The following is a 20744-nucleotide window of genomic DNA, read 5'->3' on the forward strand; positions in this document are numbered from 1 at the left end:
CAATCTCCATCAGATGACACTCCTAGGACATTATGTTATACAATACATGCATTTTTTGTTCCATCAAGTTCATATTTATATCCAAAAACAGCATTTTACAGTAGCGTGAAATTCAGATTTTTTTCTTCTCTGAAATGCTTCCGGTGAACATAACAAAATTACTATTCGAAAACATTGGTAAATTATAATATTGTCATTCAAAGAATAATATATTATCATCTCGTAATTGCTACCGAATGGCCAGATCTCAAAATAACTTTACTGGGAAATCACATTTTGCAATAAACGGGGTGCTATGCTAAGAACAACAGGCTATGCTATACAGTTAGCATCATCTAAAATCGATAATAACATTGTAAATACCCCCTTACCTTTGATTATCTCCATCAGAAGGCAGGATCCCAGGTCCGGAAGGCATTCCAGGTCCGGAACAAATGTGGTTTCTTTTGACAAAGTTCATAATTTATGTCCAAATAACACCAAGTACTTAGCGTTCATTATGCTCCCACAAAACGTGGTGGGGGCTGGTAAAATCACGCCGAAAAGCTAAAAAAAACTAGTAAATAATATATTTATGTTCGTTCAAACATGTCAAATGTTGTTTAGCATTAATCTTTTGGTCCACTTTTAACGTTAAACATCAGTAATATTTTCACACAACCTATCCTATGTCTAGATAAAAAATGATGACAAACTCACGTTTCTCAGATTTATGCGCAGGCGCAAAAAAATGAAGTGATGACATGTCAACTTCCTTGGATTCTAATTTGCTCTCTGTTTATCATAGACGCTTCAAACAACTTTATAAAGATCGTTGACATCTAGTGGAAGCCGTAGGTGTTGCGAAATGAATCCTTTCTCATTATGGTATCTATAAAACAATGACACTAAATAGTACAGTCACAAAATTCACATTTTTTTGGATCTATTTTTCACAGGTTTTTGCCTGCAATATGAGTTTTGTTATACTTACAGACACCATTGAAACTGTTTTAGAAAATTCAGAGTGTTTTCTATCCGAATGTGTTAATAATATGCATATCCTAGCTTCTGAGTTGGTGTAGGAGGCAGTTAAAAATGGGCACATATTTTTTTCAAAATGTCTCAATACTGCCCCCGAGCCCCAACAGGGCTCAATTAACCTCAATTATTATAGTTTTTTTTTTTTTTTTTTTTTTTACATTGTTTGCAAACTGATATGTGACACATATTAATGCCAAAATAACATGCAAAACAGGCACATCAAAAATATATATATAATAATAATTCAAATTCTTGTTTTTAGCTAAACAGGTTCAATTCAATGCCCCACCTGCCCTGGAAGACGGTTCACCACTGGTTAGGCTTAAGGTTAGTTAACTTAGAGTTTAGGGTAGGGACGTCCAATGGATCCCACTTTCCATTATAACACCAGAGGAGATTGCATGAGTGATTAAAGAGTTTTTCCTTCTGTGTGCGCATGTGACACATTTTACCTTTATTTAACTAGGCAAGTCAGTTAAACACACATTTTTATTTACAATGACAGCCTACCCTGGCGATGCTGGGCCAATTGTGCACTAACCTATGGGACTCCCAATCACAGCCAGATGTGATACAGCCTGGATTTGAACCAGGGACTGTTATAACTGAGATGCAGTGCCTTAGACCACTGTGCCACTCAGGAGCCCTAACAGCATGAATATAAAATGTAAAATATAAAACTTCGGCTGTGACTGATGGAAAAAAATTGGCCTCGAAGACAAAGGTGATGATGAAAGTTTATTTTTAAATAATTTTGAAATTTGACTTCTCTTTGGGGGGCGTCTTCTGGGCTCCGCATCAGTTAAACTGTAGTACCGCCAGTCTCCTCGGTCTACATTGGATGGCGTGCTTCCCAACCGGAACACTAGCCCCTTGGTTCAGTATACGTGGCACGCTATGGCAATTACTGCCTACAGAGGGAGCTGTGTTATGGGGCGGAGGTAGCGCTTGCACTTCTTCGATGAAGAGGAGCTAGCGTCTGAAAGAACCCAAGGCGACAGGTCAGATTTTTGTCAGTTAGAAATTTAGGAAACTGCAGTGGCACCAGCAGTACCAGACTCAGAGCGTGACATGGGGCAGAATGATCTGATGAGCAATGCGGAGGACGTGGCGGACCAGGTAAGCAGTGCACCGACAAGGCCCTCGCGGCCACAGCAGAACCAGACCGGAGTCATCATTGAATAAGGGGGAGGGAGTCTTCTCACTTTTTCATGATAGCGAAACTAGAATGTGGATAAAAAAGTTAATGTAAATGAATGAACAATGATGGTGTAGTCCCTTCCCGTTTGAGTTATTCTTCAATCGTACAGTCATGAAGCCGAAACAGTTGCAGTAGTGGGTACCTCTGGTTTAGCTTTCGAAAACACTTTTGCTCCTCCATATGTATGAGTTTCAGCGGTTACATTCTTACGCATTTGGTACATTTCCGACGCTGTGTTTATACTCTTAGAAACGTCAACAATCATTGTTTTCGAAACATATGCTGATTTGCCCTTGACAGAATTGTTGTAATAAAAACATATATAGTTACTGTAGCAGTTATGCTTACACACAGGTGTTCAGCGCAAGCTATATGGCTGATTAGCACGTGGCCGCCTATGTCTTCCACCAGTCTTTTGGAAACAAGCAATGTAAACATGGAGATATGGCCGTGTGGGAACACAAACCATATAAAGGTGTGTCGTAGTTTACCCATTAGTTTTAGAAAATCTTTAAGCTTAAATGAAAGATACGTTCCTTATGTTTCCAAAAACGTACCGCATGCAATATGTTCATGTTTAGACTAGTGTCGGGCTCTTAACAAAACTCCCCCAGTCAGAATATACTATCATCAACAGGTAAGCGGTGGACCGCTAAATCAGTTAGCGTCTATGAATTGTCTACCTCGGGCTGTTTGCCGTAAACACAGTACCATGGATAGTCAGATTAATATTATAGTTTGTTTAAAACGTTTACATGCTTTGCAAGAAATATTATAATCCTGTTCACATGGAAATCTGAAATCAGGCTACCTGATGGGATTTAAATACGTTTAAGAAAAACGCCAATCAAAAGAAACATTCTACCACAGAGACAATGTTATTTTTGTTTATCTTATTTGATTTTGAGATTGGACATATAACGTTTGTATGTGAAATATTTCTAAGATGGATACTTAAGTTTTTATGAACCCACTTCACTTACACATACCCGAGGTAGTATGACTGTCAGATTTGTCAATATGATGTCTAAAAAAACATTGATATGCAATCAGAATCCAACCTGAATAAGACATCCTATTTCTGACTTCCTTATAACTCATATCCAACCAAAATAAGATCCTTTTATGACCTGCCAATATTACTCGTGTAATGCTGTACTCATTTATCTCATAGCAGCAATGTACACTGCAAATGAAACTTTATTTGCCACATGCGCCGAATACAACAAGTGTAGACTTTACCGTGAAATGCTTACTTACAAGCCCTTAACCAACAGTGCAGTTAAATAATTTCTTCTTGACCAAGCAAGCTAAAATAAAAAAGTAACACAATAACGAGGCTATATACAGGGGGCACAGGCTAGTTGAGGTAATCTGTACATGTAGGTGGGGGCGACGTGACTATGCATATGTAACAAACAAACAGCGAGTAGCAGCAGTGTACAAAAGGGAGGGGGGGTGTCAATGTAAATTGTCCGGTGGCGATTGTAATGAATTGTTCAGCAGTCTAATGGCTTGGGGGTATAAGCTGTTGAGGAGCCTTTTGGTCCTAGACGTGGCGCTCCGGTACCGCTTGCCGTGCGGTAGCAGAGAAAACAGTCCATAACTAGGGTCTCTGGAGTCTGACAAATTTATGGGCTTTCCTCTGACACCGCCTATAAATCAGTCCATATGTATAGTACTTTACACCACTATCACAATATCCAGCTACTATGACAATGGTGAGATTATTGACAAAAATGAAATTGCCTATTTAAAATAGCCAAATTATCCTAGGGTTCCATTCACAATAACTGTTGAACATTTATTTTGTTCAACCATAAAAAAAATCACATCAATAAATAAATAAATACAGCTTCTAAGTCAAATAAATGATTAACTGTGGGGGAGGAGATTATATTACAAAATGAACCCAACCAAACAAGAACAGCAGCATCAACTTATTTTAGTGGCCATCCTCCACTCCATTGTGTCTATCCGGTGCCTACTTTTGAAAATTGACTTCTCTGGGGGTGTCTTCTGGACTCCGTGTCAGTTAAACTGCAGTACTGCCAGTCTCCTCTGTCTACACAGGATGGTGTGCTTCCCAACCAGAACACTATCCCCTTGTCTCCCTCGTGTCTGTACGGTGCATACTTTAGCACCAGTCTGACACGGAACCCAAACCTGCTGCGCGCGTGCGCCATCGTGCATAAATATATGTTGTCCCCCTACACCAAACGCGATCACGACCCGCAGGTTAAAATATCAAAACAAACTCTGAACCAATTACATTAATTTGGGGACAGGTCGGAAAGCATTAAATGTATGGCAATTTAGCTAGTTAGCTTGCATTTGCTATCTAATTTGTCCTATTTAGCTAGCATGCTGTTGCTAGCTAATTTGTCCTGGGATATAAGTTATTTTACCTGAAATGCACAAGGTCCTCTACTCCGACAATTAATCCACACATAAAACGGTCAACCGAATCGTTTCTAGTCGTCTCTCCTCCTTCCAGGTTTTTTCGTCATTGAACTTATATGGTGATTGGCATCTAAACTTTCATAGTATTATGACCGGCAAAACAGTTCGTCTTTCAATCACCCATGTGGGTATAACCAATGAGGAGATGGCACGTGGGTACCTGTTTCTATAAACCAATGAGGAGATGGGACAGGTAGGAAATAGGAATGCCTTCTATTTAAGCCCTTGGCAACGTAGACCCTTGTTGGCGCGCGCGAGCTGTGTGGGTGCAATAATTGAATAACATGGATTTCTACATTTATTTTGCAACGCGCATGCGAAGCGAGCGGTGTGGTCAGCCTATGAGATTTACAACTGCACCTCCAGAGGGGTCGGGTTTCTTTGCCACCCGCCAGAGGTATTCAGCCATGTTGGTTCCAACCTGTCTATTAGAGCAGTGTTTCCCAACCCTGGTCCTTGAGTACCCCCAACAGTACACATGTTTGTTGTAGTCCTGGACATATACATCTCATTCAGCTCATTGAAGGCTTGATGATTATATGACAAGTTGAATCAGGTGTGCTTGGCCTCAAAGATGGTTGAGTGGACATTCTTCCTCCCAGCTCTGTACATTGGTGGTGATAGCAGTATTGGCAGCACCATCGGCCATGTCGCCTTTTTTTATCTGGGTGCGTAAGAGTTAGTGCAGAGTCAAAGTGGATAAACATTTTGAGATTGTTTTTATAAAAGTACTATGTACCTGCAGTAATCACGCCTGGTCTGACAGCAGGTTCTCAGCATGAATATCCTTGCGGGCCAGACGCGGTATCTTTTTGGTCAGCTTTGTTGAACATCCGGACAACAGGTAGACAAACAAATCTATGAATTTGTTTATAATTTAGCTTAGAAGGGTAGATTGAAAGGTAGCACTTTCAATGGCAAAATCTAAGCTGTAATGCATACAATTTTGTACATCAATGAAACTGGCACAAGAACAGAAGTTATAGTTAAATCATACATTAAATTCTGCCTACTGACGGGTATGAGTATCAGGGTTGGGGTCATTTCCAATTCCAGACAAATCGGAAAGCACACTAATATTTAAATTCTCTTTAATGAGGACAATTTGGAATTGGGTTTACTTTCTGAATTGACTGTAATCACAATGGATTTGACCCAAACCCTGTTGAGTAGACTTTACTAGAGGTCGACCAATTATGATTTTTCAACGCCGATACCGATTATTGGAGGACCCAAAAAAGCCGATACCGATTAATCGGCCAATTTTTATTTATTTGTAATAATGACAATTACAACAATACTGAATGAACACTTATTTTAACCTCTATGGGCTAGGTGGGACGCTAGCGTGCCACCCGTGGTGCACTCCATCAACAGCAGGTGCATTTCAAGAGCGGCAAATTTGAATCCAAATAAATGTCAAAATTCAAATTTTTCAAACATACAACTATTTTACACCCTTTGAAAGATAAACATCTCCTTAATCTAACCACGTTTTACGATTTCAAAAAGGTTTTACGGCGAAAGCATAAATTTAGAGTATGTTAGGACAGTACATTTACAAGAGTTGTGTGTAATGTTTTGTCAAGTCAAAGACAGGGTCACCAAAACCATAAAACCAGCTAAAATGATGCACTAACCTTTTACAATCTCCATCAGATGACACTCCTAGGACATTATGTTAGACAATGCATGCATTTTTAGTTCTATCAAGTTCATATTTATATCCAAAAACAGCGTTTTACTATGGCATTGATGTTGAGGAAATCGTTTCCCTCCAATAACCGGCAGTCAAGTCAGCGTCACAAATTAAATAATTAAAATTAGAAAACATTGGTAAAATATTATATTGTCATTTAAAGAATTATAGATTTACATCTCTTGAACGCAATCAACTTGCCAGATTTAAAAATAACCTTACTGGGAAATCACACTTTGCAATAATCTGAGCACTGCGCCCAGAAAAATACGCGTTGCGATACAGACTAGACGTCATGTTGGGGAGATCTAAAATCGAAAATACTATGTAAATAATCCATTACCTTTGATTCTCTTCATCAGATGTCACTTCCAGGTATCACAGGTCCATAACGAATGTAGTTTTGTTCAAAAAAGCTCATCATTTATGTCCAAAAATCTCCGTCTTGTTAGCACATGATCTAAGCCAGCCGGACTTCTCGTCATGAACGAGGGGAAAAAATATATTTACGTTCGTTCAAACATGTCAAACGTTGTATAGCATAAATCATTAGGGCCTTTTTTAACCAGAACATGAATAATATTCAAGGTGGACGAATGCATACTCTTTTATAACGTATTGGAACGAGGGTACCCAACATGAACTCGCGCGCCAGGTGTCTAATGGGACATCATCGTTCCATGGCTCTTGTTCGGTCAGATCTCCCTCCAGAAGACTCAAAACACTTTGTAAAGGCTGGTGACATCTAGTGGAAGCAATAGGAAGTGCCAAAATATTCCTCAGCCCCTGTGTTTTTCAATGGGATAGGTTTAAAGGTAATACAACACATCAGGTATCCACTTCCTGTCAGAAAATGTCTCAGGGTTTTGCCTGCCAAATGAGTTCTGTTACACTCACAGACACCATTCAAACAGTTTTAGAAACTTTAGAGTGTTTTCTATCCATATATAATAAGTATATGCATATTCTAGTTACTGGGTAGGATTAGTAACCAGATTAAATCGGGTACATTTTTTTATCCAGACGTGCAAATGCTGCCTCCTAGCCCTAACAGGTTAAGCAAAATTCCCCAAATTCACGGGCTGAAATTCCCATGGAAATTTACCAGAAAGTTTACGATCCTTTGCAACCCTAACTTCGATATGTAACTATCGATTTTCCTCCACCCCCCCCCCCCCCCCCACCCTGCCCCATCACTACTATTAGCCTACTTTCTAGTGTACTGATATATCCAAGCTTATAGCCTAACATCAGAGGGACAGTACAAGCCCTACTGCAACAGTGCTCCCTCCCTTCACCGTTCCCCTGTAGACACAACCGACTAGTTCGTAAATCTGCTTATAAGAATACATACCCGGTAAGCAAATCATCTTCTCCTTGCTCCAACCAGTGGCAATGCTGGGGGCGTTCCAGGTTGTCTGTTACTATGCCAACGCATCTCAGAAGATGTCATATTAACCTGAGACATTCAACACTTGTGACTGGACAGAAGACGACCTGCCTGAAACGCCACTAATGACTACAATAGTTGAACTTAGATACTGATCTTGGGTCATTTTAGCATTTTCCCCACTCATGGTTAAGGTTTGGATTGAGGGAGGGATCCTAGATCTGTACCTAGGGAAAACTTAACCTCAAACCTGCAACTGCATGTGTTGTGACTGAGCTACTCTCTCTGACTGTAACCATTTAACCAACCACTTCCTCTTTTCTGGCAGTTCCTGAGAGTGACCAAACAATACCTTCCTCACGTGGCGCGCCTGTGTCTGATCAGCACCTTCCTGGAGGACGGCATCCGCATGTGGTTCCAGTGGAATGAGCAGCGGGATTACATTGAGGCCACCTGGAGCTGTGGCTACTTTCTGGCCGCCTGCTTTGTGTTACTGAACCTGCTAGGACAGCTAGGTGAGTTACTTGAACCTGTTACTGAACCTACTAGAGCAGTTGCACTGTAAAGCTTTTCCCTGTACATTTACAGCATTATACTGGCACCAGAGTTGCCAGCTTAATACAGCATCTCTGCTGTAAAGCAAAATACAGTAATGTATTTGACAGTACTATTTTCCTTATTTATTATTATTATTATTCCTTATTTCCTTATGACAGTACTATTTTCCTTACTGGGTTTGAAATAGGTGTATATAGCAGTCTTATTTGCATTTGTTCAATTGATTCCATAAACTATATTGGATATATGGCTGTACAGATTCCTGGTTTGAATTAACCCAAGATGAACCGTGAAGATGGGACAAAGTGTGTGCATATATATATATATATATATATATATATATATATATATATATATATATATATATATATGCAACATGTAAAGTGTTGGTACTAGGGATGCAAAATATATCTGTGAACATATCGGAATAGGCCGATATTAGCTAAAAATGCGAACATCAGTATCGGCCGATGTCTAAAACCAATGTCAAAGCTTACGTGCATACCTATATAACGTAGGTACATGACCTAATGACGCCACATAAAATTTGCACTACACAACACAGCATTCCTAACCTCGCCCACAATGTCTGCTGTGTGGATCGAGCACTAATTTGAAAGAGTAAGAATATTTCGGCGAGACAACTCAAAGGCGAAATCCATTAATGGCAAGATAATGGAATTCATTGCCATTGACAATCAACCGTTTTGTCGTGGGTGATGTTGGCTTTCACGACTGGTCGAGCACCGGTACACACTAACGTTACCACGTGCGCTATTGTTCAGATGTTGCCAATACCAGAGTTACACATTAATAGCATCACTGCTATTAGCTTCACGACATACTATGGAACACCGTTTGGGTCTTTGCGTGTCAAAAAAGATGCACGTCAAATAACACTATTTGCCAATAACACTTTGATGCGTTAATGAAGCTTTTAATTTGACACGTCAAATAACACCATTCTATTATAGAATGTTGTCTTCTGAATTTGCACATGCAAGCCAAGCGCCACCACTACTATCAGTAGCACTGTCAAAGCTGTAAAAAAAAAAAAGTCTGCAAACATTGGCCACGAACAATGTGTTTACAATACCGCGTAGGTAATGAAGCATTATTTGTTTGACCGCAAGTTCTGGGGTAGCTAGCTAGCTTTAGCTTGGTACCTAGTAGCACCAATACAACCAGCCTGAAAACAATGACCAGTAGAAACTGCAGTCATTTCCACTATTCTTAGCAATGATTTAGTAATCCTTGTGAGTAAGTATTAGCTTGGTAGCCACTAGTTGTTCGCCTATTGAAAGTTCAGTTAATGAAAATTAAATAGCTAGCCAGTTAATTAACCCTGTTGCCCAAAGCTAACGTTATAAGCAGCCAGGTAGCTTCATCTGGCTAGTGAGGCTCGACCTGACAGGGTTGTGTGTTGTGAAGCTAGGCACAATAGGGGAGTTTGCCTTCAAAATAAAAGTACCTCTTTTAAAGTGATGCAGAAGGTTACAATTGGTGGAATCATGCCATATTTAGACTAGATATTGTTAAACAAGGTTGGAATGTGAAGCAATGAAATGGGGTTTCAGTCTACTCTGTGACACCCACGGGAACACAACTGTGGAGAGTTTATGCAAATATTAGCATTGTAGCTCTTATCGCGGGACTGTGACTTGTGTGAAATCACCTCCCCAGTCAGCCTATTGAGTGTATTGACATTCATATTGCACTGTACAGCTTTACCTAAGGATTGGGGATCAATGAAATGGGGTAACAGTCTACTCAATACCCAATATATTTTTTCCCAGCGTCCTCAGAGTTATCAGGCTCCTAAACATCCACACAGTATTGTTTTTCCTCGAATAGTGTTCAATACACATCGGTTGCAAATAAATGTGGCTCAATTCAGTTATTTCAGAGTCTGAGCTATGATGCTAATGTTCTCTGGGTGTCACTGAGCAGACTGATAACCCATGTCATTGAGCCACAATCCATAGATAAGGCTGTACACAGTGAAATAAATAAACTGAACTAGAATGCTTAAAAGGCCGCAGGAATTTTTTGTCAAGGAAAACATTCGATATCGGTATCGGCCAAAAATGTCATATCGGTGCATCACTAGTTGGTAGGTAACATGTTTCATGAGCTAAAAAAGAAGATCCCAGAATTGCATGGGTCTTTACCCATTTGTCTCTACAGTCCCGTTGTTTCATAAGGTGTATTTTTACCTGTGTTTTTAAAATATGATTCTACTGCGTGCATCAGTTACCTGATGTGGAATAGAGTTCCATGTAGTCATGGATCTACAGTTGAAGTCTGAAGTTTACATACACTTAGGTTGGAGTCATTAAAACTCGTTTTTCAACCACTCCAAAAATGTGTTGTTAACAAACTATAGTTTTGGCAAGTCGGTTTGGACATCTACTTTGTGCATGACACAAGTAATTTTCCAGCAATTGTTTACAGACTTATTATTTCACTTATAATTCACTGATACACAATTACAGTGGGTCAGAAGTTTACATACACTAAATTCACTGTGCCTTTAAACAGCTTGGAAAATTCCAGAAAATTATTTCATGGCTTTAGAAGCTTCTGATAGGCTAATTGACATCATTTGAGTCAATTGGAGGTGTAGCTGTGGATGTATTTCAAGGCCTACCTTCAAACTCAGTGCCCCTTTGTCAAGGTATTGGAGTGGCCATCACAAAGCCCTGACCTCAATCCCATAGAAAATGTGTGGGCAGAACTGATAAAGCGTGTGCAAGCAAGGAGGCCTACAAACCTGACTCGGTTACACACATCATGGGAAAATCCCAAAAAAAATCAGCAAAGACCTGGGGGGGGGGGGAGAGAGAGTGTAGACCTCCAAGTCTGGTTCATCCTGGAAGCAATTTACAAACACCTGAAGGTACCACGTTCATCTGTACAAACAATAGTAAGCAAGTATAAACACCTGAAGGTACCACGCAGCCGTCATACCGCTCAGGAAGGGGACGCGTTCTGTCTCCAAGAGATGAACGTTTTTTGGTGGGAAAAGTGCAAATCAATCCCAGAACAACAGCAAAGGACCTTGTGAAGATGCTGGAGGAAACAGGTACAAAAGTATCTATATCCACAGTAAAACGAGTCCTATATCGATATAACCTGAAAGGCCACTCGGCAAGGAAGAAGCCACTGCTCCAAAACCGCCATTAAAAAAAGCCAGACAACGGTTTGCAACTGCACATGGGGACAAAGATTGTACTTTTTGAAGAAATCTCCTCTGGTCTGATGAAACAAAAGTAGAACTGTTTGGCCATAATGACCATCGTTATGTTTGGAGGAAAAAGGGGTAGGCTGGCAAGCTGAAGAACACCATCCCAACCGTGAAGCACGGGGGTGACAGCATCATGTTGTGGGGGTGCTTTGCTGCAGGAGGGACTGGTGCACTTCATAAAATAGATGGCATCATTTTTTTACATTTACATTCTAGTCATTTAGCAGACGCTCTTATCAGAGCGACTTACAGTAGTGAATGCATACATGAGGAAGGAAAATCATGTGGATATATTGAAGCAACATTTCAGCACATCGGTCAAGAAGTTAAAGCTTGGTCGCAAATGGGTTTTCCAAATGGACAATGACCCCAAGCATACTTCCAAAGTTGTGGCAAAATGGCTTAAGGACAACAAAGTCAAGGTATTGGAGTGGCCATCACAAAGCCTTAACCTCAATCCCATAGAAAATGTGTGGGCAGAACTGATAAAGCGTGTGTGAGAAAGGAGGCCTACAAACCTTACTCTGTGACACCAGCTCTGTCAGGAGGAATGGGCCAAAATTCACCCAACTTATTGTGGGAAGCTTGTGGAAGGCTACACAATTCTTGACTCAAGTTAAACAATTTTTAAAGGCACTGCTACCAAATACTAATTGAGTGTATGTCAACTTCTGACCCACTGGGAATGTGATGAAAGCAATAAAACCTGAAATAATTATATCTACTCTTGTTCTGTCATTTCAGTCTTAAAATAAAGTGGTGATCCTAACTGACCTAAGACGGGGAATTTTTACTAGGAATAAATGTCAGGAATTGTGAAACTGAGTTTAAATGTATTTGGCTAAGGTGTTTGTAAACTTCTGACTTCAACTGTATTTTAACTCAGCAAATAAAGAAATGGCCTCTCACTGTCAACTGTGTGTTTATTTTCTGCAAACGTAATGTGTAAATATTTGTATAAACATAAGATTCATCAACTGAGACACAAACTGAACAAGTTACACAGACATGTGACTAACAGAAATGGAATAATGTGTCCCTGAACAAAGGGGGGGGTCAAAAGTAACATCTGGTGTGGCCACCAGCTGCATTAGGTACTGCAGTGCATCTCCTCATGGATTGCACCAGATTTTCCAGTTCTTGCTGTGAGATGTTACCCCACTCTTCCACCAAGGCACCTGCAAGTTCCCGGACATTTCTGGATGGGAATGTCCCTAGCCCTCACCCTCCGATCCATCAGGTCCCAGACGTGCTCAATGGGATTGAGATCCGGGCTCTTTGCTGGCCATGGCAGAACACTAACATTCCTATCTTGCAGGAAATCATGCACAGAAAGACCAGTATGGCTGGTGGCATTGTCATGCTGGAGGGTCATGTCAGGATGAGACTGCAGGGTGGGTACCACATGAGGGAGGAGGACGTCTTCCCTGTAACGCACAGCGTTGAGTATGTAATCTCCTAGGTTAATGACTTCTCCAAAAGCTAATTGGAGTCAGGAGTCAGCTAACCTGGAGTCCAGTCAATGAGATGAGATTGGAGATGTTGGTTAGTTACATTGCCCTATAAATAACACTCACAAGTTTGTTTGCCATTCACAAGAAGCATTGCCTGATGTGAACCATGCCTCGAACAAAAGAGATCTCAGAAGATTAAGAATTGTTGACTTGCATAAAGCTGGGAAGGGTCACAAAAGTATCTCAAAGCCTTGATGTTAATCAGTCCACGGTAAGACAAATTGTCTATAAATGGAGAAATTTCAGCACTGTTGCTACGCTCCCTAGGAGTGGCCGTCCTGCAAAGATGATTGCAAGAGCACAGCGCAGATTGCTCAAGGAGGATAAGACGAATCCTAGCGTGTCAGCTGAAGAGTTACAGAAATCTCTGGAATATGCTAACATCTCTGACGTGTCCACGATACGTAAAACACTAAACAAGAATGGTGTTCATGGGAGAACACCACGGAAGAAGCCACTGCTGTCCAAAAAAAAATTGCTGCTCGTCTGAGGTTTGCAGTAGTGCACCGGGATGTTCCACAGCGCAACTGGCTCAATATTCTGTGGACAGATGAAACTACAGTTGAGTTGTTTGGAAGGAACACACAACACTGTGGAGAGAAAAAAAGGCACAGCACACCATCAAAAACTCATCCCAACTGTAAAGTATGGTGGAGGGAGCATCATGGTTTGGGGGTATCATCGATGGAAAAAAATGAATTCCCAAACTTAGCCTTACATTCTGAAAAATGTCTTTATCTGTCCGCCAATTGAAGCTCAACAGAAGTTGGGTGATGCAATAGGACAACAACCCAAAACACAGAAGTAAATCAACAATGGAATGGTTTCAACAGAAGAAAATACGCCATCTGGAGTGGCCCAGTCAGAGTCCTGACCTCAACCTGATTTAGATGCTGTGGCATGACCTCGAGCAGTTCACACCAGACATCCCAAGAATATTGCTGAACTGAAACAGTTTTATAAAGAGGAATGATCTGCAACTACAGAAAACGTTTGGTTGAGGTTATTGCTGCCAAAGGAGTGTCAACCAGTTATTAAATAAGGGTTCACATACTTTTTCCACCCTGCACTGTGAATGTTTACACGGTGTGTTCAATAAAGACATGAAAACGTCAATATGTGGTATTAGTTTTAAGCAGACTGTTTGTCTATTGTGACCTAGATGAAGATCAGATCAAATTGTATGACCAATTTATGCAGAAATACAGGTATTTCCAAAGGGTTCACATACTTTTTCTTGTAACTGTATGCAAGGTCCCACAGTTGACAGTGCATGTCAGAGCAAAAACCAAGCCATGAGGTCGAATGAATTGTCTGTAGAGCTCCGAGACGACAGGATTGTGTCAAGGCACAGATTTGGGGAATGGTACCTAAACATGTCTGCAGCATTGAAGGTCCCCAAGAACACAGGGACCTCCATCATTCTTAAGTAGAATACGTTTTGAACCACCAAGACTCTTCCTAGAGCTGGCCTCCTGGCCAAACTGTGCAATTGGGGGAGATGGGCCTTGGTCAGGGAGGTTACCAAGAACCCGATGGTTGCTCTGACAGAGCCCCAGAGTTCTTCTGTGGAGGTAGGAGAATCTTCCAGAAGGACAACCATCTCATCAGCACTCCACCAATCAGGCTTTTTTGGTTGAGTGGCCAAGCGGAAGCCGTGCCTCAGTAAAAGGCACATGACAGTCCTCTTGGAGTTTGCCAAAAGGCACCTAAAGGACTCTGACCATGATAAACAAGGTTCTCTGGTCTGATGAAACCAAGATTGATCTCTTTGGCCTGAATGCAAAGCGTCACATCGGAGTAAACCTGGCATCATCCCTACGTTTAAGCATGTTGGTGGCAGCATCATGCTATGGATGTTTTTCAACGGCGGGGACTGGGAGACTATTCGAGGATCGTGAGAAAGATGAACGGCGCAAAGTACAGAGGGAGCCTTGATGAAAACGTGCTCAGGACCTCAGACTGGTATCAAGGTTCACCTTCCAACAGGACAAAGACCCTAAACACACAGCCAACACAATGCAGGAGTGGCTTCAGAACAAGTCTCTGAATGTCCTTGAGTGGCCCAGCCAGAGCCCGGACTTGAACCTGATCGAACATCTCTGGAGAGACCTGAAAAAAGCTGTGCAGTGACGCTCCCCATCCAACCTGACAGAGCTGGAGAGGATCTGCAGAGAAGAATGGGAGAAACTCCCCAAATACAGGTGCGCCATGCTTGTAGCGTCATACCCAAGAAGACTCGAGGCTGTAATCGCTGCCAAAGGTGCTTCAACAAAGTACTTAGTAAAGCGTGAATACATTTTATATTTCAGTCGTTTTTTTTATAAACTTGCAAAAATTTCTAAACCTGTTTTGCTTTGTCATTATGGGGTATTGTGTGTAGATGGGGTGGACTATCATTTAATCAATTTTAGAACAAGTCTGTTAAATTGCAATGTGGTAAAAGTCGAGGTCTGAATACTTTCCGAATGAACCGTCTCAAGTTTTGAGGGACCATGCTGACAGCAGGAATGTCCTCCAGAGCTGTTGCCAGAGAATTGAATGTTCATTTCTCTATGTCAGTTTTGAGAATTTAGCAGTACGGCCAACCGGCCTCAACTGCAGACCACGTGTAATCACGCCAGCCCAGAACCTCCATCTGGTTTTTCACCTGCGGGATCGTCTGAGACCTACCACCCGGACAGCTGATGAAACCGAGTATGCACAACCGAATCATTTCTGCACAAACTGTCAGAAACCATCTAAGGAAGCTCATCTGCATGCTCGTCGTCTTCACCATGGTCTTGACTTGACTGCGGTTTGGCATTATAACCGACTTCTGTGGGAAAATGCTCATCTTCGATGGCCACTGGCACGCTGTAGAGGTGTGGTTTTACAGATGAACTGTACCAAGCAGGTTGCATGGTGTCGGGTGGACTAGCCTTTTGTTTGGCGTCGGGTGGACTAGCAGTTTGCTGATGTCAATGTTGTAAACAGAGTGCCCTATGGTGGTGTTATGGTATGGGCAGGCATAAGCTACGGACAATGAACACAGTTGCATTTTATCGATCGCAATTTGAATGCACGGAGATACCGTGATGAGATCCTGAGGCCCATTGTGCCATTTGATCCACCGCCATCACCTGATGTTTCAGCATGATAATGCAAGGCCCCATGTCGCAAGGCTCTGTACACAATTCCTAGATGCTGAAAATGTCCCGGTTCTTCCATGGCCTGCATACTTACCCGACATGTCAACCATTGAGCATGTTTGGTGTGCTCTGGATCGACATGTATGACAGCGTGTTCCAGCAACTTCGCACAGCCATTGAAGAGTGGGACAACAGGCCACGATCAACAGCCTGATCAACTCTATGCGAAGGAAATGGTTACACCAGATACTGACTGGTTTTCTGATCCACGCCCTACTTTCTTTTTTTTTTAATAAGGTACTGTATCTGTGACCAACAGATGCATATCTGTATTCCCAGTCATGTGTAATCCATAGATTACGGCGTAATGAATTTCAATTGACTTATTTCCTTATGAACTGTAACTCAGTAAAGTCTTGGAAATTTTATTTTTGTTCAGTGTATAAACAAATCAAGGTAGCTGCTGAAAATATTCTTCCACTTAAAGATATTTACTAAAATAGTCTGAGCGTCATGCGTCTCACCCGACAGCATGAGGTTGGCGCCTGAGACTGATTATTTGAATCTATAGTAGGCATAAGATATAACTGTTAATTAGTGTTAGGTAAATTTTTACATGAGGCTAACAATTAGTCATAGTATTTTTCTGAGCTTTATACCCATAGTACAGTGTCTAAAGCATTCATGCTGTGAAACACTTGAAATGACAAAGTCTTGGTGTTGGTGAGTTACTAAATGTTCTAGAGCAGCTAGGTTAGCTACTGAACCTACCAGGACAGCCAGGTGTGAGAGGCTTGTTGTGTACTATGTAGTGAATATGGTGGTGCCGTTTCTGGCATTGCCTGGGGAGACTGCTAGTAGGGCTGTGAATTGCCAGGGACATCACGATACAATTATTACGATTCTTATGTGCCGAGACGATATGTATTGAAATTCTCACGATTCTATACGTATTGCGATTCGATATTGTGATTTGACGTTCCAAACATATTACTCACTATATGTCTGCTGCAGAGAGATGAGAAAGCATGTTAAAATAAGTTTTGATCAGTCATTGAAATAAAAGTGCTGAAAACATGTTGGCTCACTTTAAAACAAAGATTGAGAAAAGGCTAAAGGATGAATAATACCCGAGTTTTGACGCAGGTACAGCCGACTAGCGCTTGCTAACACTACCTATCAGTCAAATATTGATATAATATCCTGATACGTTACTGTATCGATTTTGTTCCCCATCACTATCTAGCAGATGAGGGATGAGGACCCAATTGTCCCAGGATAGGCCATCATTGTAAATAATAATTTGTTCTTAACCTGTTGGGGATAGGGGGCAGTATTTGCACGGCCGGATAAAAAACGTACCCGATTTAATCTGGTTACTACTCCTGCCCAGTAACTAGAATATGCATATAATTGTTTGATTTGGATAGAAAACACCCTAAAGTTTCTAAAACTGTTTGAATGGTGTCTGTGAGTATAACAGAACTCATATGGCAGGCCAAAACCTGAGAAGATTCCAAACAGGAAGCGCTCTCTCTGACCATTTCATGGCCTTCTTGATCATCTCTAACCAAAACAGGGGATCTCTGGCATAACGTGACATTTTCTAACGCTCCCATAGGCTCTCAGAAGGCGGGAAAAAGCTGAATGATGTCTTTGCAGCCCCTGGCTGAAAAACATTAGCGCATTTGGAAAGTGGTCGATCCGAGGACAATGAGACAGGAGGCGCGTGCACGAGCCGACACCATGTTTACTTTCTCTCTCTTTGAACGAAAACGACGACTCCCGGTCGGAATATTATCGCTTTTTTTCTGAGAAAAATAGCATAAAAATTGATTTTAAACAGCGGTTGACATGCTTCGAAGTACGGTAATGGAATATTTAGAATTTTTTTGGTCACGAAACGCGTCGGGTGCGTCACCCTTATTTACCCTTCGGATAGTGTCTTGAACGCACGAACAAAACGCCGCTATTTGGATATAACTATGGATTATTTTGAACCAAACCAACATTTGTTATTGAAGTAGGAGTCCTGGGAGTGCATTCTGACGAAGAACAGCAAAGGTAATCAAACTTTTCTAATAGTAAATCGGAGTTTGGGGAGTACCACACTTGGTGGGTGTCTAAATAGCTAGCCCTGTGATGCCGGGCTATCTACTCAGAATATTGCAAAATGTGCTTTCACCGAAAAGCTATTTTAAAATCGGACATAGCGAGTGCATAAAGGAGTTCTGTATCTATAATTCTTAAAATAATTGTTTTTTGTGAACGTTTATCGTGAGTAATTTAGTAAATTCACCGGAAGTGTTCGGTGGGAATGCTAGTCACATGCTAGTCACATGCTAATGTAAAAAGCTGTTTTTTGATATAAATATGAACTTGATTGAACAAAACATGCATGTATTGTATAACATAATGTCCTAGGATTGTCATCTGATGAAGATCATCAAAGGTTAGTGCTGCATTTAGCTGTGGTTTGGGTTTATGTGACATTATATGCTAGCTTGAAAAATGGGTGTCTGATTATTTCTGGCTGGGTACTCTGCTGACATAATCTAATGTTTTGCTTTCGTTGTAAAGCCTTTTTAAAATCGGACAGTGTGGTTAGATTAACGAGTCTTGTCTTTAAAATGGTGTAAAATAGTCATATGTTTGAGAAATTGAAGTATTTCTAAGGTATTTGAATATCACGCAAGCGTCCCACCTAGCCCATAGAGGTTAACTGATTTACCTAATTAAATAAAAAAAAACATTTATTGTTCATCTCTCCTTCAAACAGGTGGCTGTGTCCTTATCCTCAGTAGGAATTTTGTCCAGTATGCTTGCTTTGCGTTATTTGGAATCCTTTCTTTACAGGTAAGTCTAAACTTGTTTTTCTTAATTGTATATGGGCTGAATCCAGCGGAAGATGAAGCCATTCATGATACTATATTCTGTTTCCAATATTTATAGTTAATTAAATACATAAGGGAAACCAGACTCTCACTAAATCATCTTACCATTTCAGACTATTGCCTACAGCATTTTATGGGATCTTAAATTCTTGATGAGGTGAGTCCTTTAATTGTTTGTCTTTTTCATATGAACCAATGAGTGCCAAGTTAGTGGTCATATGTCTTTAAAAAAAAATCTTTCTGTGAAGCACAGATCAGAGCAACACGCCCCAGCAAATGATAGTGGTTCCTCCTTTAACCTGTTGGGGTGTAGGGGGCAGTATTTTCACGGCCGGATGAAAAACGTACCCAATTTAAACAGGTTACTACTCTGGCCCAGAAACTAGAATATGCATATTATTAGTATATTTGGATAGAAAACACTCTAAAGTTTCTAAAACGGTTTGAATGGTGTCTGTGAGTATAACAGAACTCATATGGCAGGCAAAAACCTACGAAAGATCCAAGCAGGAAGTGGAAAGTCTGAGAATTGTAGTTCTTCTTTTGAGTCTCTATCGAAATTACAGTGTCTGTGGGGTGACGTTGCACTTCCTAAGGCTTCCATTGGCTGTCAACAGCCTTCAGAAAGTGGTTTGAGCATTCTCCTGTCACTGGGCAGAGTATTAGAGCTCAGCTACTGAGTGTACTGCTTGGCAACAAAGGGATTGGATATGCTCGGTTCCACAAGCGCGCCGTTCCTTTTTCTTCTTGAATGAATATGCTATTGTCCGGTTGGAATATTATCGCAATTTTACGTTAAAAATTCCATAAAGATTGATTTTAAACAGCGTTTGACATGCTTCTAAGTACGGTAATGGAACATTTTGACTTTTCGTCTCTCGTTCCGCGCTCGCGCGTTATGCCTTTGGATAAGTGATCTGTACGCACGAACAAAACAGAGTTATTTGGACATAAATATGGAGTATTTCGAACAAAAACAACATTTCTTGTGGAAGTAGCAGTCCTGGGAGTGCATTCTGATGAAGATCAGCAAAGGTAAGACAATATTTCTAATACTAATTCTGAGTTTAGGTTGCCCTGAACTTGATGGGTGTCTGTATAGCTCGCTGTGATGGCTGAGCTATGTACTCAGATTATTGAAAAATGTGCTTTCTCCGTAAACCTATTTTAAAATCTGACACAGCGGTTGCATCCAGGGGTAGTCTATCTATAATTGTTAAAATAATTGTTATATATTTTGTCAACGTTTATGATGAGTATTTTTATAAATTGATGTGCACATTCACTGGACGTTTTGGTGGGAATACATTTTCTGAATATCATGCGCCAATGTAAAATGCTGTTTTTGGATATAAATATGGACTTTATCGAACAAAATATACATGTATTGTGTAACATAATGTCCTAGGAGTGTCATCTGATGAAGATCATCAAAGGTTAGTGCTGCATTTAGCTGTGGTTTGGGTTTATGTGACATATATGCTTGTTTGGAAAATGGCTGTGTGATTATTTGTGTCTGTACTCTCCTAACATAATCTAATGTTTTGCTTTCGCTGTAAAGCCTTTTTTAAATCGGACAATGTGGTTACATCAAGGAGAAGTGTATGTTTAAAATGGTGTAAAA

At 40.8% G+C, this 20744-nt stretch overlaps 1 protein-coding gene across 1 annotated transcript in view; it reads left to right on the forward strand.

The window, feature by feature from the left end:
- The first annotated feature begins 1923 nt into the window (after positions 1–1923).
- Positions 1924–20744, forward strand: part of surf4l (surfeit 4, like) — a 29144-nt gene continuing 10323 nt past the window's right edge. Inside the window, exons 1-4 of the mRNA XM_014174788.3 lie at positions 1924–2142; positions 8105–8291; positions 19006–19082; positions 19234–19277. Of these exons, the coding sequence (XP_014030263.1) occupies positions 2095–2142; positions 8105–8291; positions 19006–19082; positions 19234–19277 (356 nt within the window). The 5' untranslated portion in view covers positions 1924–2094. The remainder of the gene's footprint in view (positions 2143–8104; positions 8292–19005; positions 19083–19233; positions 19278–20744) is intronic.

The sequence above is a fragment of the Salmo salar genome, chromosome 26, assembly GCF_965601325.2.
Source record: "Salmo salar chromosome 26, fSalSal1, whole genome shotgun sequence".
Taxonomy (NCBI): Eukaryota; Metazoa; Chordata; class Actinopteri; order Salmoniformes; family Salmonidae; genus Salmo; species Salmo salar.